The 23,853-nt window shown below is 32.9% G+C and overlaps 1 protein-coding gene and 1 pseudogene across 4 annotated transcripts in view; both read right to left on the reverse strand.

Moving 5' to 3' along the window:
* LOC104599954 (crossover junction endonuclease EME1B) overlaps positions 1-7,732 on the reverse strand; it is a 30,053-nt gene extending 22,321 nt beyond the window's left edge. For all 4 annotated transcript variants that reach the window (XR_016075882.1, XR_735593.3, XM_010262709.3 and 1 more), the window contains exons 1-10: positions 7,302-7,732; positions 6,916-7,071; positions 6,535-6,605; positions 5,197-5,382; positions 4,962-5,115; positions 4,733-4,842; positions 3,609-3,784; positions 2,462-2,525; positions 2,265-2,383; positions 707-796 (exon numbers count right to left, since the gene is read on the reverse strand). Coding sequence is in view for 2 of the 4 variants with exons in the window: in XM_010262709.3 (XP_010261011.1) it covers positions 707-796; positions 2,265-2,383; positions 2,462-2,525; positions 3,609-3,784; positions 4,733-4,842; positions 4,962-5,115; positions 5,197-5,382; positions 6,535-6,605; positions 6,916-7,071; positions 7,302-7,587 (1,412 nt within the window). In the remaining 2 variants the exon portion in view is untranslated. The remainder of the gene's footprint in view (positions 1-706; positions 797-2,264; positions 2,384-2,461; positions 2,526-3,608; positions 3,785-4,732; positions 4,843-4,961; positions 5,116-5,196; positions 5,383-6,534; positions 6,606-6,915; positions 7,072-7,301) is intronic.
* A 14,040-nt stretch (positions 7,733-21,772) lies between these two features.
* Positions 21,773-23,136, reverse strand: LOC109114868 (kunitz trypsin inhibitor 5-like; annotated as a pseudogene).
* Positions 23,137-23,853: the final 717 nt, after the last annotated feature.

A 23,853-nucleotide genomic window follows, 5' to 3' on the forward strand; every position in this document is an offset into this window, starting at 1 on the left:
TCCAATATAAGTAGGAGGCTACAGCAATGACAGTATCATGCCATTCCAATATAAGTAGGAGAAACATGTGAAGTATACCTCGAATCAACTCAACAAAGCCTTGTCCTAACTGTATGGGATTAGCTAAAAAAATGCAAAGTACCAGGGTAGCAGTTTCTTACGTCTCAATGCATGGATTAATCAAGATTTGAAGGGGGCTATTGCTTTAATTCAAATTAGGGATGGTCTATCTTCTTTGAGGTAATTTTACAGAAAACTGCACCAAATTAGTTACCATAAAGCAAACTAGTTGCCTGAATTTTGGAGTTTTTTGCCAGCACCACATCACAATGTAAACATTATACATAATATTTGACAGGATGAACCAATAAATAACTACAATAACAACAACAATATAAGTGGTAGTGGATGAATATGAATTTTCTGAACATTCAGTTATCAAAGAAGAGAAGTACACATGATTGATAAAGTTATTAGGTTTGACATTAACAAGAAAAGCAATTAACAGAATAGAGCATATAAAACCAAGCAGCACTGCCATAGATAATCTCATGACTGGTATGAAATAAATAGCTCACAATGAATACATGAAATTTTGACATTTTAATACAATAAAACTTTGAAACTAAGTACTTTTTTATTGATATTGAAACCAAGTACTTTTTTCATAGGCAATCTCATTATCAGTATGAAAAGAATAACTCACCACACATTATTTTTTATTAAGTTCCTATCAATGAAATCCTTGGGGATAAGGGCTCCATTAGCATTTACTGATAGGCGTGTCAACTTCTTTCTGAAATTAAACATCAGATGGAAGAAATTCAATTCAAAAAGTTTATCAACACAGATGCAATAACAAAAGCAAACACAGAAATAATTTCACAGAATAGTTTATATGAAATTCATTTTCATTTCTGGTAAGTCATAGTGGTTTGGGTTCATTAAAAGATAAGCCTATTACAACCAGCTATTCTACTACAGCTCTGTCAATCTGGTCTAATTCCTTGCTTCTTCACTCTTCAAGGTGGTACTGGACTTTGAGTTACCCTGACAAAGAACTAGCCAAGTTATTATATAACTGTTTTTGTTGTCGAGGAGTTCCTCACAAGGTGAGATGTTTGGGATTTTCTTCCTTTGGCACTAGTCTGTGCTATCTGCTCTCAACATGTGGATATAATTAGGCTGAACCTATGTGCTTGTGTTAGTGGTTATGTCTTTCAGAAAGAGAGGAAATAGAGTGATGCAGGAACGAGAAACTTAAAACTGGACTTTTTTTTTGGAAAATAGGTATTTTTGTATTTTAGATAGTAGGTCATTTTACAGGTTGCTTGTGGGTCCAGCCTAGTACTTTATTTGTCATCATAGTTTAGCTGTATTCAGAATTAGTATATGAATCATTATGTGTTCTTTAAGTGTAGGTATGATAGCAGCAATTCTGCAATTTCTGTTCTTGGTATATTTTTAGATGATCCTACATTAGAGAGATAATATCCAAAAATGGTATATTTTTAGATAATAAATACTTGAATGAACAATATGTGAATATTACTAATTTTGATATCAATGTTATTTTACAAACATATAAATCATACTTGTCCATCCTCATGATTACAAAATTTAATCCTCGTTTCCCTCTTCCAAAGTAATCCTTGCTTCCAAGTGTAACATTTACATGCCCACCTTGTCTACATGTATCACAATCACACCAAGGCCTAATAAGGTTCACCCAATTGGTCAGTTCTTAGTAGTGTTCACATTAATTTTTTAAGTTCAAAACTTGAATTAAATGCTAGCATGTCAAGTTACAAACAAAATATCATTCCGCTTGTTCACAAATGTTAAGTAAATGAAACAATTAAATCCCAAAAAAGAAGGGAAAGAAGTGCATGGAATGGTAATCTTAAGATAATTGGTTTTGGAGAAAGAACCATTCAACTAATACACATTCTAATTTCTATAATTGGTTTTCCTATTCTAATGAAAATGAAAGAGGTGCTACTCTTTAAAGAATCAAAACAATGACAGTAAGGGAGTTTATTTAATTATGATATTTATGCATTAGTAATGCTTCAAAATTTCAGCATATGACAGTAAATGATGAGACAGAATAATGGTAACTCTTCACAAGATTTTATTGTAAAAGAGACAAGAAATTGAAACACAGAAAACAAGCTTTCACCAAAGGCAATGATAATTAGAAAAGATCATTGACAAGAATAGCTCCTATTTAAGATACAAGGTCAGAAAATCTAAGTACACACCTAAATTGGCAATTGGCAAGGCTACATGTCAAACCAACAACATGTTCAGCTATCTCAGCTTCATCTATGCATTGCCTGGAATGTACCCTATCAAAGTGTGTGGTTAATTTTGACAGCACCTGGAAAATAGACATATTTCAGATAAATCTACAAAAAAGATAGAAAGTTGAAATCTTCAAAATTTTTGGACATTCAACCTCTTCAACTGGTGGGCGTTTCCAGCAACTATCATTTGAAGGATTCTTGTATTGGCTCTGTTCCCTAAGTCAATGTCAAAACCCCAGGGTTCTAATTATTGCAGCAGTGGTATAGTTTATTACCAAACCAAATTAAATGCAGACCAACATACATAAGATAAACAAACTAGAATCTGAAAATGTTCAGACAAGTTTACAAACAGATATATATAAAAAAAAAAAAAAAAAAAAAAAAACTGTCAAGTTATTCAACACAAAAATAAAGATAAAAATAATGCATGATGGAACACTATCATTGAAGTTGATACATGCATTCTCAATTTGATCCAAAGTTAGGGCTAGAGCTTCTCAATAATAAATTGAATGGTCCAATATCATGTTTTCCAGCTCTAAACACATTAACACAAGGACGTGTATGAAGCAGGCCACCCATTGAAATCATAAACACCATTAACACATATATGCATGAACTACATTGCTTAATTTATATCATATATGACAATTCAGTTAGAAGCCAAAAATGGACCACATGTTTGTCAAGACAACTCTATTCATGAGGCAAATTTCAGCCCAAAGTAGCAGTAATATGTCCACAATAAGCCTTCTTCTTGGGTAACACTTGTATTAGAAGATTAAAACTATGAACAGATAATATTTGTTGTAAAAGCCACAAAGGGAAAGGTAGTGTATGGATTGATGTCAACTAGAGGATTAACACCTTACCAATAAGGGTCAGTCCCCTACCCCATGGACAGTTTTGATCTGTCACATCATCCCTCCAATTAGTAATATTCTCTCCCTTCCTCCCTCCCTATCATCCAAGGTTGTCATGATATCATGTTAGATTAAAGCACAGAAGTATTTACAGCAATGCAAATAAAACAACAGCAAACATTACAAAAGGGGGGAAGGGGGGAGGGGGGGAGAGCAAGAGAATTTTATTAATTGGGTCAAATACAGAGCTTACACAACCTATCTGTCTTTCAATTATTTATGAGAGATTAGATCATCCAAGGCCATGACGATATCATGTTGGATAAAGCACATAAGCACTTAGAGTGGTGCAAATTAAATAACAGCAAACATTACAAAAATAAAAATATAAAGATGTTTTAACTCCTGAGGGGTACCTCTCCAATGGTTATACCTCTTATTGATATAGGCCATTAACTTGTTTGTGAGGTAGCAGACTGTGTAAGATGGGTAAAAATTTTGAACTCTAGAAACATGATCCAGGAAGGATTGATTGATGACCATATTACAGAATTCTTCAGCCTCATAAACAAGTAAAACGTATGGAACTTTTGATCCCTTGGATGAAAGCTGCAACAAATTAACAAAATTAACATCTCCTGCAAAAGAGTGTTCCAAATAATATAATTTGAGCCTGAGATGCATCAGAACTTCAATGAGGTTTCCAAGCAAAACAGGAAACACATAAATAGGATCAAACTCAACAGAAGAAAAGTCCAGTAGCATTTGCATACCAGAAACACTTACTGGAAGTCATTCTGAGACAATATATTAATCCAGGTGATACAAGCCACTCAATCAAAAAGATGAGCAAGAGAATCCTGATTTCATGTCATGCACAAGAGGCACATTCATAAGCCATTTCTTAAACTTTCAAAAGTCAAAACTCTGGAATGTCAATGTGTATCTAAGGTTCAGAATATCTTGCAAATTTTTTGAACTATTTTAGATCCTTTTTTCAGTCAACTTTGTCAATGTAATTGTTGCTTAAGAGCATGTTGGACTCCTCCCACCCACCCACAAAAGTAAATCATAAGATCTAGGCTCCTTGAATTCTTGATTGAATCATTGCACTATCATACTCTCAATTGACACCAGGATAAACTGTGTTTTCACATTATGACATGTGGATATTGGCAATAAGTGCCAAGCAAATATTCTTCTCCAGAATTGAATTGATGACTATACAAAAGTCAACCATGTCAGCCACTCAGCCTGAACTAAAAAGCAATAGCATTTAGTTCACAATCACCTGATCAAATAAGATCCAAGTCAACCAAAGTTGACCCCAAACCCAATTACCACATAGCCCTATTTACAGAAACTGCCAACCAAATTAATTGCTGCATACTGAATCTATAACAACCAGTTTCTGTTATTCCTGCCCTTAAAAATACATATCTACAGAATATCAAGGATACACTAATATTTCAGACGATCAGGTTTAGAAACTAAACAGAAGAGAAAGGCCTGGAAACCCATTATCACCCTGCTAATAAAATTTAAGCTTTACGTTACCTCTGCAATTTGTTCAGGAACATCCATTGTCCATAAAATTGATCTTTCAATTGGATTCTTGGTTATACGGAAAGTGAGACCTTTTTCAGATAACCTAGTAAGGAGATGTCCTGAATGAAGAAAGTAATACATGTAAACAATACTAGATTTGCGGATAAATGGCACGCATATATTCAGATGAACTATCTGTTTCTAAGAAGAATAACAAATAGGAAAATATGTGGCATACCTCCAACAGACCCCAGTTCAACTACTTTAGCGTCAATTTTGGCTACAATAGATTTTACCGCAAGCTTCCCTTTCTCCCACTTCTGCTTTTCTTTTTCCATTTTTTTCCTTTCTGCTGCTTCAGCTTTTAGAGCTTCTTTTTGCAACTTCTCTTGCTGAATATGGAATCTTAATCAGGTCAATGCATCTTACATAAACTAATAGTCCCAAAACAAAGCTATACCGAAAGAACTGACCTCCCTCTTTAGTTTCCTTTCTTCAATTAAGTGATTCCTTTCTTCTTTCATTTGCCTTTTCTTGGCCATTGCTTCTTCCTTCTGATTTTTTTTCTCTGTATTAGTTCCACAGTTTCTCTTTTTCTGCTTTGTTGCATTAAGTGCTTGTTCTGGCATACCATTTTCCTTGTTATGATCAGCATCTACCTACATGGAATGTTTTGAAGTCATTATCATTTGCAGGGTTGAAGGGGGTGATTTCATTTCCTGAGATATACACCATTCATTTCATTCAGATGCAATAAAGCAATAGAAGGACAAAATGTCAAGATTTTCAAGAAGAGTTCAACTTTCAGTCCTGCCATACTCATACAGGAAAAGTGTGACGTACAAGCTCAATGCCCATTGGAGAATGAGCAAAAGTATTAAATTTAAATTCCTGAGTTTGAAAAGTTGTTCGTCTACATACTTATACTGAAAATATATTTACCCTTAGGTAATGGAACTTCAAGACAGATAACAAGTAAGGAGAAAAAGGAAAATAAATAGAATACCATAAGTCACCATAAAAGAATATGATATGTGCAGCTATCGTTTTTTTTTTCACACAAAAAATCATAGAAATTACAAATGGAATTGGCGTGTTGATAACCATTCAAGAGAGAGTACTCAATTTCTAGTCAAATGGATGTTGATGATTCAGGAATACTTGCACTCTATTTCAGTATTAAGACAACCCACGTCTTAGTTTTCTGAATCATCTGAGATCCACTTATTTGCATCTGCAAACAAGTCAGACTTCCATATTCCAGACCTTTTTTTTCCTAATAAATTGCATGACAAGGAAAAGTTTAATGTGATCCACTGTATGGAGTAAAAATTCAATCACAAATCACTCATCTAAGCTTGATAACAATTAGAAGAAAAACCATTCAAGGTCATTGATAATTTTCATTGAATCCATGTTCCATTTTTTATTGGCAATTATGTTTATAAATTTGAGAGGAAGCATCTATATTCTTCAAAGAATCCTGTATTAAGTTCTTAAGAATTACAGTGTTTAAATGTCCTGAACATATTGATGCTTTTAAAATTCTTAAACAGTAGAATCAAATGTCTATTTCTCAATATGTAAATGATGTTTGATAACTAAAGAAATACAATAAGATACCCTTTACTCTGTGATCTAATCGCATCAATGAGACACATGTAAGCTCAACATATACATTCATAAGGCATAAATTAAGGAGAGATACCATACTTTAAAGTACATGCAAATGAAAAGTGTTTGATCATTTGAGTAAGTAATGTTGACAACTCATCTAACACCAAATTTACTAGAGAGATATAACAAACTACCTGACAAACAGTACCTTCAAGATCATAGTTGCGTGGATTTTCCCCATTAACTTGTACTAAATTGGCATTCCCTGGTAGCATAGTTTGTTACTTCCATAAAAATGATGAACAAATATATCTTACTGCAAAAGGCAATTCTTTTTTCCAAATTTATAAACCTTACAACGAAAAGTGTTAGTTTGCTACATAGTTAAAACTTAAAATAATTCAGGTGTAACATTGAAAATATAACTTTTAATCTTAATTAAAAAAAAAAAATTGTCTAGTAACAAGAGTTATTAATCTCCAACACCCAATATCCCTAGATGCCCGCCCTATCATCCAAATAAAAGGAACATACAGTTAATATTATGTGGGAGAAAAATAGTAAAATATAATTACCAAGGGAACATGGAGGTTCCAAGAATGTGGAGTTCATTTCTGGACGCCTTGCTACATCAAAACGTATATCCATGATTTCACTCTCTTTCAAACTTTCTCTCTCACAGCCACTTCCGGACTCGCTATCGGACTCCAAATATATCAAACCGCTAATTCCTGCCAAAAGTACAAACAAAGCCAAACCACTCCCAATTATCAACTTTCTCAACCCGTCACGGGTAGCAAAAATGATGAACAACATTTCATGCTCATCCAGTCACTTCAAGTCAAAGCTAAAAGAACAAATAAACCTACAGAACATCGAAGAACACAAACAACAAACGATAATCACCCAAATTACAGTGAATTTAATAAAAGATACCGATGCATTCAGACCGAACACCTACCAGAAAACTTCTCATCCGAGAACCTGGTTTTGGGATCGGAGAGACCAGCAGTGCACTTGACGATGGAAACCTCGGAGTTGCCATGATTGGACATTGGGGTTTCGGGGACAAACGAGGGTGTGGCAGTATGATTTGGTTTATGAGGGGTGGGATCGTCGTCGATAACGAGAACGGTGGGCAAGCTTGCATTATTGTCTCTTCTCTGTTTCTTGTTGAGGAATCGTACAGGAGAGATAGGCTCGTTATCCTCGTCGGAAATTTCCACTGGGATGGGCTGGTGAGACATTTCTCCAGAACCAGAGAGAGAGAGACTACTCTACAGTACAGTCCCGCCCTTTCTCTCTCCAAGGCTTTCTCTTTGAACTTGGGTTCCGCGCGGGGAACGACCTGGGCTCTGCGATAGAAGCTCAGGAGCCAGACACGCTTTTGCCACAAAACACCACCAAAATTGCTGGTAGCGATGCGGGCGGGTCCAACCAGATCCCGAACCGACCCAGCCTGCAATTTTCAACGGATTGGGCTTGAACTTTAGGATCTCGTCTGGGCTTGGGCCCAAAAGTTGGGCTTTTTCTATTTTGCGGGCCGGGCCCGGGCCTAGCCCTTAGATAGCCCAAGCCCAATCCTACTTTATCCTAGCCTGAGCCTGGTTCACCCATGAACATACAGTAATGCATATACAAATACATATATGCATATTTCTTTTGATAAATAATATTATATAGGGGAGAGAGACAGAGATAACATTTATATTAAATTTTAAAGTGGGGTGATTGATCAACCCAAGTCCGGCCTAGGCTTGAGCCGAACCCGAGTGTATCAAATTTCGATTTAGACCAAGCCCGGATTGAACAATTCAAGCTTGACCTCAGGCCTTGATCGGGCTCTGGCCATAGGCCCAATTCTTAGGGTTGGGCCCAGGTTGAGCTTAAACATTACCCAGCCTACCTAACTTGCACCACTAGCTGCTGGTTACCTATTCCCTAGAATACCAATAGGAATGCACCAACTAGATCCAAAACGTGATAATACAACCCAAGCTTAGGCCTGTCCTTCCCACTCTCTATGGGTGTCAACGGACCAGTTTTGGATTGGTCCCCATCCAAACAAAAATCAATTTGGGCAGATTGGACAGATCAATAAGACATACTGAATTGGACCAACCCAGACTTAATGGTCCAAAGTATTTATTGGATTGGATTGGACCTGGTCCATCCATAATGAATTTATATTGGATTTGATTATATTGAGTCAATATTAAGTCCATTGATAGAAGATAAGAATATAGGTGTCTGTGGACCAGGTTTAGGTTAGAATTAATCTAAATTAAAACAAATTTGGATAGATTGGACTGGTCCAAAATATTCATTGGATTGGATTGGACCTGGTCCATTTGTAATGGACTCACATTGGGCTAGATCAGATTAGACCAGATCCAATCCAATTGACTCTCACTCTCTCTCTAAACACCACCCATATTCCTCTTGGTCGTCTCATGATTAACAACTTAACAAGACACTAAAATCAGCAATGGTATGTTTTCATAGGTCATCTTGTAACGCTGTGTTTGGTTTAAAAAAAAAGGTAGTGAAAGGAAGAGAAAGGTAAGGTACCAATACAAATCTTGTATATGGAGATCCGAATTTCATCCTCACAAAATTTGCTCTCACACCGTCCTCACAACAATTGTGCATTGGAATGACAACGTGAGAACAAATTTTGTGAAGACAAAATCCAAATTATTGTATAGGTTTCCTTGCCTCCCCTACCTTGTTGTATAAGCTTTCCACATTTCCCTTCTTTCCCTAACTCTTCTTTAGGGGTGATCACTTTTAGCTTGGACAAATTTTCAAGCTTATTATATATATATATATAAATACACACACACAAGTAAATGTGCACATGCTTTGCACGTGACAATTCAAATGATAATAACAACAACAATAATTCTATAAACATTGGTGATTTATTGCCTTTCAACTTAAAGACTTGTATCAATTTTTCTTACTCTATAGCATATATCAGTATTTTCAGTTTAATCATTGTGCTATTTGAACCATTACTTTCTAAGAGATTGATCAGACTAATTGAATAGTTACTTTACCAGGATTTTAGGTTCATTTTCCACCAAATTGTTTATTCATAAAAAATCATTGACTTGGCCAATAACATGGTGACCTAGCTAATCAAACAACTGAATCATTTGATTTGTTTAGTAAGGTGATGGAATAGACATTAATTTTATTTTTTCATAAATTTTGTATTCCATTTCCATCATTTAACAAACATGATAGTGGTTTCATTGCTAATGCAATTTTAAATTTTATATTCCATTTATATTATTCATATAAATTCTTCTTATGATGATACCTAAAACCCTTTTTTTTTCAAATTGATTGAATACATAAGTTTTTATACTATTAAAATTGTTATTCATGAATTTAATTAGTGAAATTTAATGATGAGAAACAAAAAATACATTAACATATGATTCAACGAGAGATAATGGAAGTTAACCTTAAATATGAGACTTAATGGGAGACAATATAATGGAATGAAAAATAGTATTTCAAGAGAGGGGTATTTTATTTTAAGTTAAGAAAAAGTCCAAAAGCCTTAAAAATCTATTGCCACTTCTTAGAGATTCCAAGTAATTTGTAATTCATCTACAAATCAACATGTAACTCCAAGTGTATAGAGTAGTTAAATTTGTCCAAATAAATACTCCATGCAATTTCAATTACAACTCATTAAGTTTTGTGATTTATAGATGTCTACTTAGGTGGCGCTTCATAACACATTTCAGACATATGAAGTTTGAAATATATGTTTTTCAGATGCAATGCTTATTTGGTGTTGCATTTGAAATATAATCTGAAAAGTTTTTTTATATCTGAATTTTAAGACTTAGGCCCGTCACTTAATGCACTTAGATATGTTTTAAACGTGGCTTAAAGTAAAAAATACACATACCCCATTCTCTCTCTCTCTCTCTCTCTCTCTCTCTCTCCTGTCTTCCTGCCATCGCCTCTACAACTTGCAGCGGCGGTGTATTCAATCAATTTGAATAAAAAATAATTATTAATTATTTTAATATTTTTTATTAAACATTAATTATTGTTATTAACTAGTAATTTTTAATTATTCCATTAATTTTTAAAATTTATTTTAAGTTTTATTTGTGTAAATTATTAATTATTAACTATTTTAATATTTTTATAGTCATTAATTATTATCTTTAATTTTAATCATTTCATTTATTAATTAGTACTTTTTAATTATTAATTTATTATTTATTATTTGTATTGTTTCAATATTATTTCGAAGTTGAAAATTATTTTTTCATGAGATAATGCGAATTGAAATAAACATTTCCAAATAGTATATTATAGGGGTAAAATAGTAAAATCAATGAATTTCATATGGTAAAGGTTTGATCCAAAACAAACAAACTTATGGATTCAGAACCTTTAAAAAGTAGAAAATCACCTATGCTTCTTTTCAGATTTTAGACAAATAATATCTTTTTAACTTTTCAGATTTCAGATTTATCAAACGCTACCTTAGACACGTTGTGGATTATCAAAAAAAAAAAAAACAGACATGTATAGTTATTTAAGAAGCATAAGAGAATTCCATTTTTATCCTTTTATACAATTCAACAAGAAATAGCAATGGAGGGCACACTTTGTCCTATTCTGATCTCATTTTAAGCTAGACTCATGTGGGTGGTGGTCTCTCTCTCTACCATTGGGTGGTGGGCACACTCTCTCTACTTGGTTTATACCATCGCAAGCCTACTGTAAGCATTCCATATGTTGGTAATAGAAGAATTCTTATCGACACTGAGGGCATTGTGTCGAAGATTGATCAGAATTCATCCCCAAGAACCAATCCATAAACGAGGTCACCAACAACGAAAACATGCAATAGAAGAAGAATAAAACAGAAAGAAGGGTGCTTGGAAGTTGGATGGACACGAAGTTGGACTAGGTCTCGTCGATACTCAAATAACACATAGGGTAGAATGAAAAGGATGTGGTGGGAAATGCTCTAAATTTATACCAGAACTAGAAGAAGCCAAAAAAATAAAAAATAAAATAAAATAAATCTGGATGGAGTTCTAGAACTTTGAATGAAAATGGGTGGTATCGGATGTGGGAGCTGGTTACCAATGATAGATGGGTTATATTAGTTGCATTTGCGTGCCCAACGTTTTTGACATTGAAAGGGTATAACTGGTATTCTAAAAATTAACCAGGGACAATCATGGGAGAAAAAGATTGAATGGGCGCTTATTGTATAAACACTTAAAAAAGTTGGAATTTTGGGCCTATCTAATAAGTACTTATTTTGGGCTTATTTTCCAAACACCAATAAGTGCTTAATGGTGTAGTTCTGACCTAAAATAAGTGCTTATTCAAACAAGTACATATTTTTAAGCACTCCCAAACTTGGCCTAAAATTTGGGCATATTGTTAAATGCTTATTTCCTTTCTGGCCTATCTTGGCCCACCACCCATTTTAAAAATATTTGTACTACTTGTGTTTAAAATAAGTGTTTCATCACTGAACTCTCATAAGTGCTTATTAGAATAAGCACTCTAAAACTCGGCTTAAAGCTATTTTTGGTGATTAAGTGATTTGAGAAATAAGAACTTGTTGTAAAGTTCTTATTTGAAATTTTGAACCACTTAATATTGTTTGGTGACTCATTTGCCAAATCACTTATTGGGTATTTAAAGTACTTATTAGGGTGGGGATGTTTGGTGAACAACTTACCACACAAATGCTTATTTTAGCATAAATGACAATCTTAGCCTCTAATTCACACTTTATAGACATCCTCCAAGAATCCGAACTTAGAGTAGGTGTCACAGGGGCTCCACCAACAAAATTATGGTTTTCCAATCCTACCTTAACATTACGGCCATGGAAAGACTTAACCAGGTGGAAATTCTACAAGTCTGAAGTCTAAATAATGAAAAGAATGTTATGAAATTTGAATGTTTAGTTCTAACAAGTGACAATTAACTATTTTAACTCTACATGTGAGATACATTGTTTTACTTTTAACAAATCAATTAAACAATTTATCTCTATATAATGATGATGATGATAAGTAATATTTCTTAAATAATTATTAATATATTTTTTATAAATAAACATTAATTAATTATATAAATTAATAGTCAATAATATTCCATAATTAATTAATTAAAATAATGAGTTATAAAATAATTTAATGAATAATAAAATAAATATTACTAGATAATAAATAATTAAATAGCATACACAAGGTTTTCAAATTATAACATACATAAAAGGAGAAAGCTTTTGGGCATAATTTTTGGAAAAGCAAAATTGCAGTCATGGGAAAAGAAAAGAATGGATTCAATGTTAAAGCTAGAATTCAAAAATGAAATTGAACGCTTTGGTTGCCTCTGAAAACACATGAAGCAATGAACAGGCACTTAAGTAACTTTACTTTCTTCACAGCTAATCCCATGTTTAAGCCCATAAGCTTTCTTTAAATAGTCTGTTTTGACACCCATTTCAATGTTAAAAAAACCCTTTTTTTTTTCTCTTTTCATGTGGTTCCCAAACACACCCAATAGATCATATGATCAAGGACCATTCAATCTAGTGTGTTTTGAGTTTAAATGGGAAATTATGGGGTGTTTGACATGTTCAAAAAAAAAAAAAAACTCTTCAAAATTTGCTATGTAAATTAGGTACTCAGTTTGCAAAAAAAAAGAAAAAAAAAAGTGGTATTTGATTACAGACCAAACTCAATGTAATCTCCTAAATCAAACTCAATAAATAATTGATTCTAAACAAAATACAATGTAAAGCACAATTGGATTGATTCAACATGAGAGTATAACCAAAATCAGCAATACCTGATAAATTTCAACCATTTGATCAATAAATCAGTTCATATTCAACATTCAAGTGAACAGAAGAAGACATGTACAGTTATTTCTGGTATAGGCAATTTCCAAGGTTGAACCCATTTAATGGTGGGTCCCAATATCTGGTACATTAGACACGTGGTAAGGTGAGAAGAGTAGTACATTAGACACGTGGTAAGGTTGAACCCATTTAATGGTGGGTCCCAATATCTGGTCCCAATCCCCCCTTCCCCAACCAGGACAAATCAACTTCACTCCTATAGGCTATAGTAAACTATCCCATATATAATGCAATTACCTCTGGTGGATGGTGGAGAATCTGGACAGGGTTTTTCCTTCCCTGAGTCCCATATATAATGCAATTATTCAACTGTGATTCAATCAACCTGGTGAACCCATTTGCTACGCGTTAGGGATTGCATTAATGGAGTTTGTCACCATCTGTAGACTGCAAATGTGCAGATGGGTGGTCATTCCATTACCAAGATTCATATGTGAGAAAGGACTGAGGGGGGAAAGAGCATTTCTGTCTCTAGCAGGCTGTGCAGATTACCAACATATACATGTGAGATGTTGCTTCTTTATCTATCCCATGTCGGGGTCCTTAATTTAGGGGAGCAGACAGTGATACATAGATTTGTGCTCTCCCCTCACAGAGCAGAAACAAAAACACAGGTAGGAGATTAAGACCTCAAATCACCCTATATTATTCCTAATCTCTATTATATCATCATCTTCCAAGCCTTCTCTTAACTAATCTTTATCATATTATAATAGCCTAAATCATCATCATCATTATCATCATCATGTGATTGATCATGCAATCAAACACAAGTTCACGCCGGTGTCATGTGAATAAAGGTGGACATGTGTCGGCTTTGATGTGATAATCGATACGACAGTCCGAAAATCAGGTCCATTGGATCATTTATGTGCCCAAACTTGGTCTAGTGACTGTGGTCCTCACCTAGACCCAGAAATTAAAGACAGAACTTTACCTAGACAATGTGTGTTTATTATCATCTGCTTTGATATGTCCTCATGTTCTCACAGTTTGGGTACATAGGCTTGCCCTGTGGCTCTTACTGTTCCTTGCTTAGCAATTCAACTAAAATGATTGATTAAAACATACCTCGTATTTGAATGAAGCCATGATTTAATTTTAATGGCCTGAGGACTTGAGCATGAAACTCCAATTCTTTGCTAATTCAATGAAATGATGGGGTTGTAATATTGTATCTAATCAAACCAAGCTGAATTATAAAAATAAATTATTTGCTGCTTTCTTCTCCTTGAAACCATGATATCAAAGGAATTGGATAGACTGAGATCAACTGGTTCCTGCTAGATAACTTGGTTTGTATATCAAACAAACATATCCTGATATATAATTTATTCCTGGGCTAGTCTTTCATTCTTTGATGAACAACAATTCTTTCTAGTGTTAATCTTAAAATGAGAGGATCAGATGTTTGTCTTTGTAACTTCTTCATGACACATGCACAAAACAATTATTTGTACCATTTCATCTCTTAGGTGGGCCATCTATTGATTGGGTGGTTGAGATGGGTAGGTCATTTGAAGCAATCATGGGGCCCAACTGGTACTGCCACGTTGAGATGTTTGGAATTTATTATTTACAGATAAGCATACAAATACAATTTAGGGAAATTTAGAGTTCAGTCCATCTCAAGGATTTTTATTAGGTTTATGACTTTTATTTATCAACAATTCCACCTATGAATCACTACCCCTTGAATTTTGATTTGTTCTCCCACGTAGGACTGAACAATAAAAATCCATACAATTTACATCATAATGTGGGTGTTCTGGAAATGTAAGGTAGATAAACAAAGGGCTGAACCACCCAAAGAAGGGAAAAGCTAGAAATTGAGGCCCAGGACCATTGGACCAACTTGGTTGGGTCCCTTGTCCATCTGAGCAAGTTGGGCTTTATTTCAGACACTACCCACACCCCAACATGGTTTCATTGTCTTTAAAAGAGGCATCGCCTTTTGTCTTCATTTACATTTATATTTTTGTCCTTAACTCCCTCTACAGGACAGATAATTAAGTCTTAAAAAGTCTTACTTTGTATGAAATGACGAGTTTAGTTTATACACTCATTGAGGGACAAGATGGGCCCGTGGGCCTAAGAATTTGGTGCAGCACATAACGTGTCCCACGTGGCTTCACGTAGCAGAGTCGTCCATCGCCTTTTGCGGCCCAGAGTCCTGGCCCCATCGCTGTCGGCCATCACGGTCCCTTCTTAACTCATTGTTTCCTTCTACGACATCATTCCAACTCTTGGGCCATGCCCACGGCCCAACTTGGCTCGGTTTATTCGCGGATTTTTTTTGTTGGGTGGAGCAGTTCTTGAACCGACCCGTCAACCCAAAAAACCACCATGAGCAGTTACACCACTCTTTCATGTAGCTAACCCGATTCTTACAGGATTACCCTGGAGGACCCAACTAATATTCTATGGTTTGTTCCAAAGGGGTTGAATTTCTCTCACCTAATACATTTTCACACAACAAACAGGCGATTGGCAGATTGATCATGTTTTAAGAGATCTGATGTGCTGATCCAATGGGAGAGATGAACTAATAAGTGGGACCTACAGGAACCCACCTCAGTAATCGTGACAAGTGGCAAGGTCATCTACTCACTACGTGCCAACCCCACAACAGAGTAGCTACTTCCAGATCTCTCTCTCTCTCTATGCAGCCAACACTGAGCGCTCCTCCTACGTGAGAGGAAGTTATGAATAAGCATTTCAACAAATCTTGACACAAGTAGTGTAATCACGTAAAATTGCTACAAGATAAATGTCGCACCACAAATCCATCTACCTACTTCTCGCTCTATCTATATAAGAAGGTATGACCGTGAGCTCATAGACAACAGGATCGACTAGTCCTCTAACAAACCTCCTCTAGTCTCCACAGCACTCTCCCTCAAGAGATATGACGCCTGTGGTGCCATGCAAACGTAGTGCTCTTCTGCTTGTTATCCTCCTTCTCTTCTTCTTCTTCATCTCTATCACAGTCGTCGGAGGTAATAACTAGTCTCTATGAGTTCAGATTATCCGTCAAACTTAGTTCAATTCCGTTCTGAGTTAATCGGTTTTGGTTGGTTGATGCAGCTAGAAGTATGCCGAAGGGTGGTAGTAGTGACGTCGGCCATACTCCTCGTCCGGCGGTGGGTACAGGAAAGACTCAGAGCGATGCATATATGGCCAATGAAGAGTATTTGGAAGGAGCTGCAGACTTGGTGGTAATGGATTACACCCCAGCTCGAAAGAACCCACCCATTCATAACTAATTGTTTCTCCTTCTCTCATCAAGTAATCCAACAAGTAATTAAAGCCTTCCCCCCTTTCTAAGAAGAACTGTGTGAGGGGATGATAGTAATTAGATAGATCTAATTAATAAGATATATAGAGATTAGTGTATGGAGGAATGGTGATAGAAAGTTAATTAGTGGCTTTCGGACAGAAAGTTTATACAGGTTACCTGTAATTAATTTACTGCAACAACGTGTGTGATTGGTTTGTGTGACACATTACGGAAATTCACTTCTATTTATTCTTTACAGAATTCACACTTGAATATATATCTTTCTGGAGAGGATTTGCTCTAAAGAATCATCCAATGTGGTGATAGAGAGAGTGTGTGTCTTATTCCTAGTGGGAAGCTCTAATGGAAGCCGAGATTCTTTCCATTTAATTCTGAGGAATTTCTATAAGTAATTAAGCATCTGTTGTGATGATGGTGATGAGCATTTAATTTTGTGAAATATCAGTTAATATTGAGAATTTTATTTCCTTAGAGTGAGTAGAAATAAAATCTGTTTTCTCTCATTTTTTTTTCTTTCTGCCATTTTAATCTTAAAGAACATGTGGTTTCATAATTAAGAACATTATTCACAACCACACACAAACTTGTTGGACCATATACAACTCATGAGTAATTCTCTAGCTACCCTGTACATATGAGCAATCTCTCTCTGTTTGTCCATCAGTATACAACTCAGTATGTTTGATTCACTGAAGCATTCTTAAATGTAAATCCAGTCTGGTTTGAGCAAGTACTGAACTGATTTTGCAAACTCCTTGTTGGGTGACCTATAAACCCTTGAGCATCGCTTTCAACTTGAAGGGGTTCATATATAGATATTGTCTTTGAAACAAATTAAGTCAACGAATCAGATTGAAATTTCTATCCCAAGTAATGCGCCATGGAATCACTTCAGTCGTCACCAAATGGGTCGTACCCAATTTAAAAGCTAGCCACCCAAACCATTTGTCTGTGATAGAATGGGGCTTTGGTAGAGCATTTTTTTCAATATGGACACATGTGGATGAGAATAGGATATGGTTTGCAAACCAGAGATGTTAGGTAATAGGATAGGAGTTATTTGGTTGATTAGTTGAGATGATAACAATAGTCCTAGTGAATGGTCTAAATAGATTAAGATGATTCCAAAAGAGGAACAATAATTCAAACAAATGGCCAACGTCCCACTTGAAAAAGGAATAAATAAATTTCAATTCCAAATAAAGTGTCACTCTTGCTGTCAAATCGTGTTGTTTGATTTCGTAATTCAAGTTAGAAAGTCAGCTTATAAACTCTAAGTATCGGGGACCCGTGTCATGCACGGGATTTATTAAACGAAAGCTAAATGATAGAAAGGGTAATTTACTAAAATAATTCTTATAGTTTCATGGATTTACTAAAGTGTACCCTATAGTTAGTATTTTACTAAAACACCACTTATAGTTTGCGATGGATTTAATCAATCTTTCATTAGATGACATTGGAAAATGACAATGTTGACCCTACTGTTCATTTAAATAAATTTAATCAAAAGAAAATAAAAATAAAAATACCATTTTTGCCCTTTAAAACACAGGCAATCATTCTATTGGCTATATTTGGTCAATTTTGTTTTTTGTGCAAAAAAAAGTGTTAAGGGTATTTTTTAAATAAAAAATCATGGGCCTAATGACAAAACAAACACTCCTTAACGAAAGGTTGATTAAGTAAATAATTTGTAAAATATATGGGATGTTTTAGTAAAATGAAAACTATAAGGTAGGTTTAAGTAAATATGTAAAACTATAAGGTGTGTTCTAGTAAATGACCATAATAGAACCACATAAGAGTATACAATTGTTTTATATTTTCAACTTTTTGAATAATTAATAATTATTCATATTTTATATACTACTTTTAATAAATTTTTTATAATATAAAAATAACAATAATTAATTTCAGTTAGGCTTATTCATCAAATTGATGAAACCGACCAACCCGATCAACTTGACCTAAGTTGGTCGGTTTTCTAGTATTTTAGGTTAGCTTTGATTAAAAATTTCCCAATTCGACCAAGTTAGATTAGTTTCACTTTGGCCATTTGTAAACTGATCAAAATCGAGCAACCTAACCATGGATATATAATATTTTATATTTTAAATATAATTTCTAATATGGAAAAGTGAGAAATTTCCCATATTTCTTAGTCTAAATTTTTTTATATTATAAATCTAATTTTTAAATTTATTTTTTAATAATTGCACTATAATTTTTAAAATTAATTATAATTTTTAAGTTTAAATCTTTTGAATCGACTGACTAAACCAAAAAATTGACCCAAGCCGATACAACTTGAGTGGGTCAATTTTCACAAAAGGTTAGTTGGTTTCAGTTGACCAACACCCCAACCAGACTAGGTCAATTTGGTTGGCTAAATAGCATACAACCGAACCGAACCAACTAATGAACACATAATTTCAACTAAATGAATAGTCTCATCTCTGATAAATAACAATAGTTTAATCTCCAACAATTATTAAAATTTTATAGTGAAAATAAACAATTATTGAAAATAAGATAATGAAAAAAACACAATAGGTACTAAAAATATATTAACTTATTCAATAAATAGTATAATCTCAAATAGTTTAACCTCTAATAAATATTAATCAATAAGATAAAACAAAAATACAATAAATACAATAAGTACAATATATTAAATTTAAAATTTTCAATAATAATAGTTTAAACTCCAATAATTATTGAAAATTTTCTGTTAAATAACAAAACAAAATAAATTTATACATAATCATTGAAAACACATTTATCACAAAAAGCAATAAATAATTACTGAAATACCATAATATTAATTTTAGTATATACAATTATATAATAAATACAGATTAAGACTTTAAAATTATTATTAATAACTATTTTTTTTGAAAGTTATTTTCTCGTATTATTATTGATATGAGTGAAATTAGTTATTTACAATATTATGTAAAAATATTAAATTATTATTAATTTCAAAATTATGTTATAATTATTTTTCTACTTTTCAAGTGTTTTTTAATTTATTACATAATTTCTTTATTTTAACTATTTAAAATCTAGTTATGTTAAATATTTTTCTATTTAAAATATTTAGTTATTTAAATACTTAAATAATATGTAAAATATTTAAATTTTGAAATATTAATTATTTATTGAATTTAATTATCCATGAAATCATAATTCATACTATTATATAATTTTGTAATATATTAAATTATTATTAATTTCAATATTATGTTATAATTATTTTTTACTTTGAAGATTTTTTAATTTATTACATAAATTCGTTATTTAACTATTTAAAATCTAGTTATGATAAATATTTAGTTAATTAAATATTTAAATAATCTATAAAATATTTATTTATTTATTTATTTGCATTTTATTTATTTAAAGCTATTACATAGTATTAAATATTTGAAAAACATTTAAATTGATAATCCAGAACAACATAATTTAAATTGTTAGTACATAATTTCGTGATATACTTTGTAAAAATATAAAATTACTTTTTGTGTTTTTAATAAATATTTTAAAGTTATTATATAATTTTATTATAATATTTAAATAATTCTTAATTTTTTTTATCTAAACTTTCTTTAGATAGACATAGATAAAAAAGTAGGGGAGAGGATAAATAGGAATTAGAGATAGTTTAGGAGAGAAACTCTCTACTAAATTAGAGATAATTTTGGAGATAAATAAGAATTAGAGATAACTTAGAAGATAAATAGGAATTAGAGATAATTTTGGAGAAAGTGGGGGAGATAGTTTAGAAGAAGTGATTATTTAGGTTATTGGGAAAGTGCATCTCATTGGTTGTTTCAAAAATGACATGGAATAAAAAAATAAAATTCAAAAAAAGGAGAAAATTTCTTGACCGCTTTGTTTTAATGTATGTGTGTGTGTGTGTGTATAGATAGATAGATAGATAGGGAATTGACAAATTCCTACTATGAGGCCATTAATTAGCATTTCCTTAATAATTAGGGAATTGACAAATTCACGTGTCCCTCATCAGCACGTGGGTTCCCATGTAGAATTGTAAATTGTTCAGGGATGACCAAATGAATGGAAAGGTATGAGTTTTTTCATCTATTTCTTTAAACATATACATTAATTATTATAGTGGTACTTAAATGGATTTTTTATCAATAATAATTAATTTTGAATTACTAACATTTTAAAGTTAAATTAAGTTTTATGATACTTAATTATAATTTTAATTTGCTTAAGTTATAGATGAAATGTTAACTAACTTATAAGTAGTTTTATTAATATATTTTTATTAATTAATTATACCTTTAATTTTTGTAAGTTTTAAATTAATTAAGTAGTAAGCTATTTTATTATTTACACTATTTAAAATTTTAATCCAAATTTATATATCTAATCATATTATTATTATTATTATTACTATTATTATTATTATTCAATAACTAATATTATTTGATGTTAATTCCCAAACAAGTCTACATTATACTAACCCAACACCGAATGGCATACAACAACTCTCATAACCATTGAATTAGGGTAAAACATTATCAAGAGGAGAGCATAGTAAAGTGTCTTGGCCAAAATAACCAAAGCACAAGAAAGTGCCAACTTGCCGCGTTCCGTTTTAATATATAGATATAGATGTTTTGCATTCATGGGGAGATGTTTCCAATGTACCGCTGGGTTGTCATGCTCTCAGCGTGCGAAAACACCTTTACCTTGTTACAACATATCCTAACTCCATGTCTCCACATATTGATGAATTAATTTTAACAATTTTAAGTTTCAACTTGGATTTAGGCTTTTATTTTTGGGTGGGGGGCGGGAGATTGAGGTTTTAGTCCATTGAAGAATTCACAAATATGAGCTAAACTAGACCTTGGTTTGTCCCTCTAGTTAATTAATCAATAAAACCATGTCCCATAGGTTTCTTTTTTTTAGCGGGTCCAAATTAATCTACCAATATTGCATTGCAATGAACAAAATAATATAATAAAATAGAAATAAATAAATAAAAGTCAAAGAAGAGTCTCTCATTCATTCATTCCTTATTTTTGATAAATACTTGATCAATTTTTGAAAAAAAATCCCAAAAAAACACAAAAGCAAACAAAATTTGTGTGTTGCTATGAATCATAGTGCATTTTAGAGAGGATGTAGCCCCTTATTGAATTCATCATTTTTCATGCCATGCACTTAGTTTTGTTGGGCCTTGACAAACACAAATGGAAACTCTCTATGCTCAGACACGAAAAGCCATCTTTTCCCACTCTTTGATGATATGCCCACATTCCCACACACAACCTCACATGACTCGCACACGCTAGGGCAATGTGCAATGTGGTACTCTGGGCTATTGTTGCTAATCCGTTCGATCTTGAACCAATTTCTCATAGTTGAGGAACCAGGGTGTCTCGGTTGTCCACCAATTGTAACGTACCTTCTCGTGCTCGACAAAGATGATCCTTTTGATTCTTGAACCTGCCAAACTACAGGAATATCCGAGAATTTGATGTTCACATCTATTGACTCGAGGATAGTTCTTGCCCCAGATGAAGATGGGATATCCACTCCGAGAAGCATCCTCCCAATGGATGGCTATTTGGGGAGTGAGACAATTCTTCCTTCCATTGAAGCTGATGCTGGAGAGAACGATACAGGCGTGCCAAAGTGCATTTCGGAACCATGTTGCCTCACAACTGATGAGTGAGACCTCTCTCTTCTATCGAGTGACACACTGCCTCCACCACCTCGGATGGCTGAGACAATGTAGTAGGGTTGTCATGCTTTGATCTCATTGCCATCTGTATCCAACACTGATTGGTGATGAGACTCGTGAGATGATGCTATGGCCTCAGTTTGGATAACTGATGATAGCACAATCAAGAGAGATGAAATCAAGAACGTAGTCCGAATAGCCGGAGTGAAGATATTGTTTGGTACCTCACTGGGCTACTAGGAGGTTATCTGAGAGTTATTGAGATTTGAGAGAGGAAGAGAGGAACCCTCCCTTTTATAGCTAGGTTGTTTTCTTTTGTCACAACAATTCGTTGAATTCCCTCCTAAACAATGGAATTTTTATAGGAGAAAGTGTTAAGTGATACTAAAATCTCAATTATATAACACACGTGCTTTTATTTTAGCTTTGGTTGAATTTATCCAATTCTAATATATGAGATATTCATGTACCACAAAACAAGTGGCATTATCATTTAGTAGGATGCAGTCAATATGAATTCCTTGTAAAAGGGGGGTGATGAAAAAAAACTAATATAGGACAAGTGCGATAAATGCGTAGATTGATGAACCAACTTGTTGCAAAGAGAGCACTTGTTATACCAGTTAAAATAAGACTCATCATTTTCTAGATACAAAACTAGAGATGGACAAGACTGAAAAAAAAGTGATTAATCCTCATTTTCCAAGCTCACATTTGTTGTGATCGTAGTTTTTGGACAATCTAGATAATCCTCAATAAAATGCAAAAAGTGTTAGCATATGCAATAAATTCAAGGCATCATATCAACTAACATTTATTTCAAGTTTTGGCATGTTCTCATTTTATTGGGGTTTGCATGTCATATGGTTGAAGAAATTGTTTTGTCCCATTAGAGATGGTAGTTGAACAATGCATTATAGGACCATTTTAATTCGATTCATCTAGATTAAATAATACAACAACGAAGGCTTTTATTTAGGATTAGTATTGTTAAGTGAAATTGAAACAATAGTAACACATAAGAGTAGATATTTTTTTTTTATATTTTAAACTTTTAGATAATTAAAAAGTATTTTTTATACACTATTTATAATAATTTTTATAAAACAAATATAATAATAATAATTTATTTAAGCTATTTAATAGTCTAATCTCTATTAAATAATGGTAGTTTATTCTCCAATAATTATTGGGAATTTATAGCAAAAATACATAATTATTGAAAATAAATTTATAATGAAAATACAACAAATAATTACTGAAAATACAATACATAAAATAATTACAAATATACAATAAATACTAAAAATATTTGAAATTTATCAATAAATAGTGTAATCTCCCATAATGCTTTAAATTCTAACAAATATTAATCAATAAATTATAATGAAATTACATAATTACTGAAAATCGATTTATAACAAAAATACAATAAATCCAATGAGTACAATAAATTAAATTTCAAAAAGCTAAATGAGAATACTTTAATCTCTAATAATTATTGAAAATTTACTGTTAAATAATAAAATGAAAATAGATTTATACATAAC

The sequence above is a fragment of the Nelumbo nucifera genome, chromosome 5, assembly GCF_055504915.1.
Source record: "Nelumbo nucifera cultivar China Antique chromosome 5, China Antique-T2T, whole genome shotgun sequence".
NCBI classification, from domain to species: Eukaryota; Viridiplantae; Streptophyta; class Magnoliopsida; order Proteales; family Nelumbonaceae; genus Nelumbo; species Nelumbo nucifera.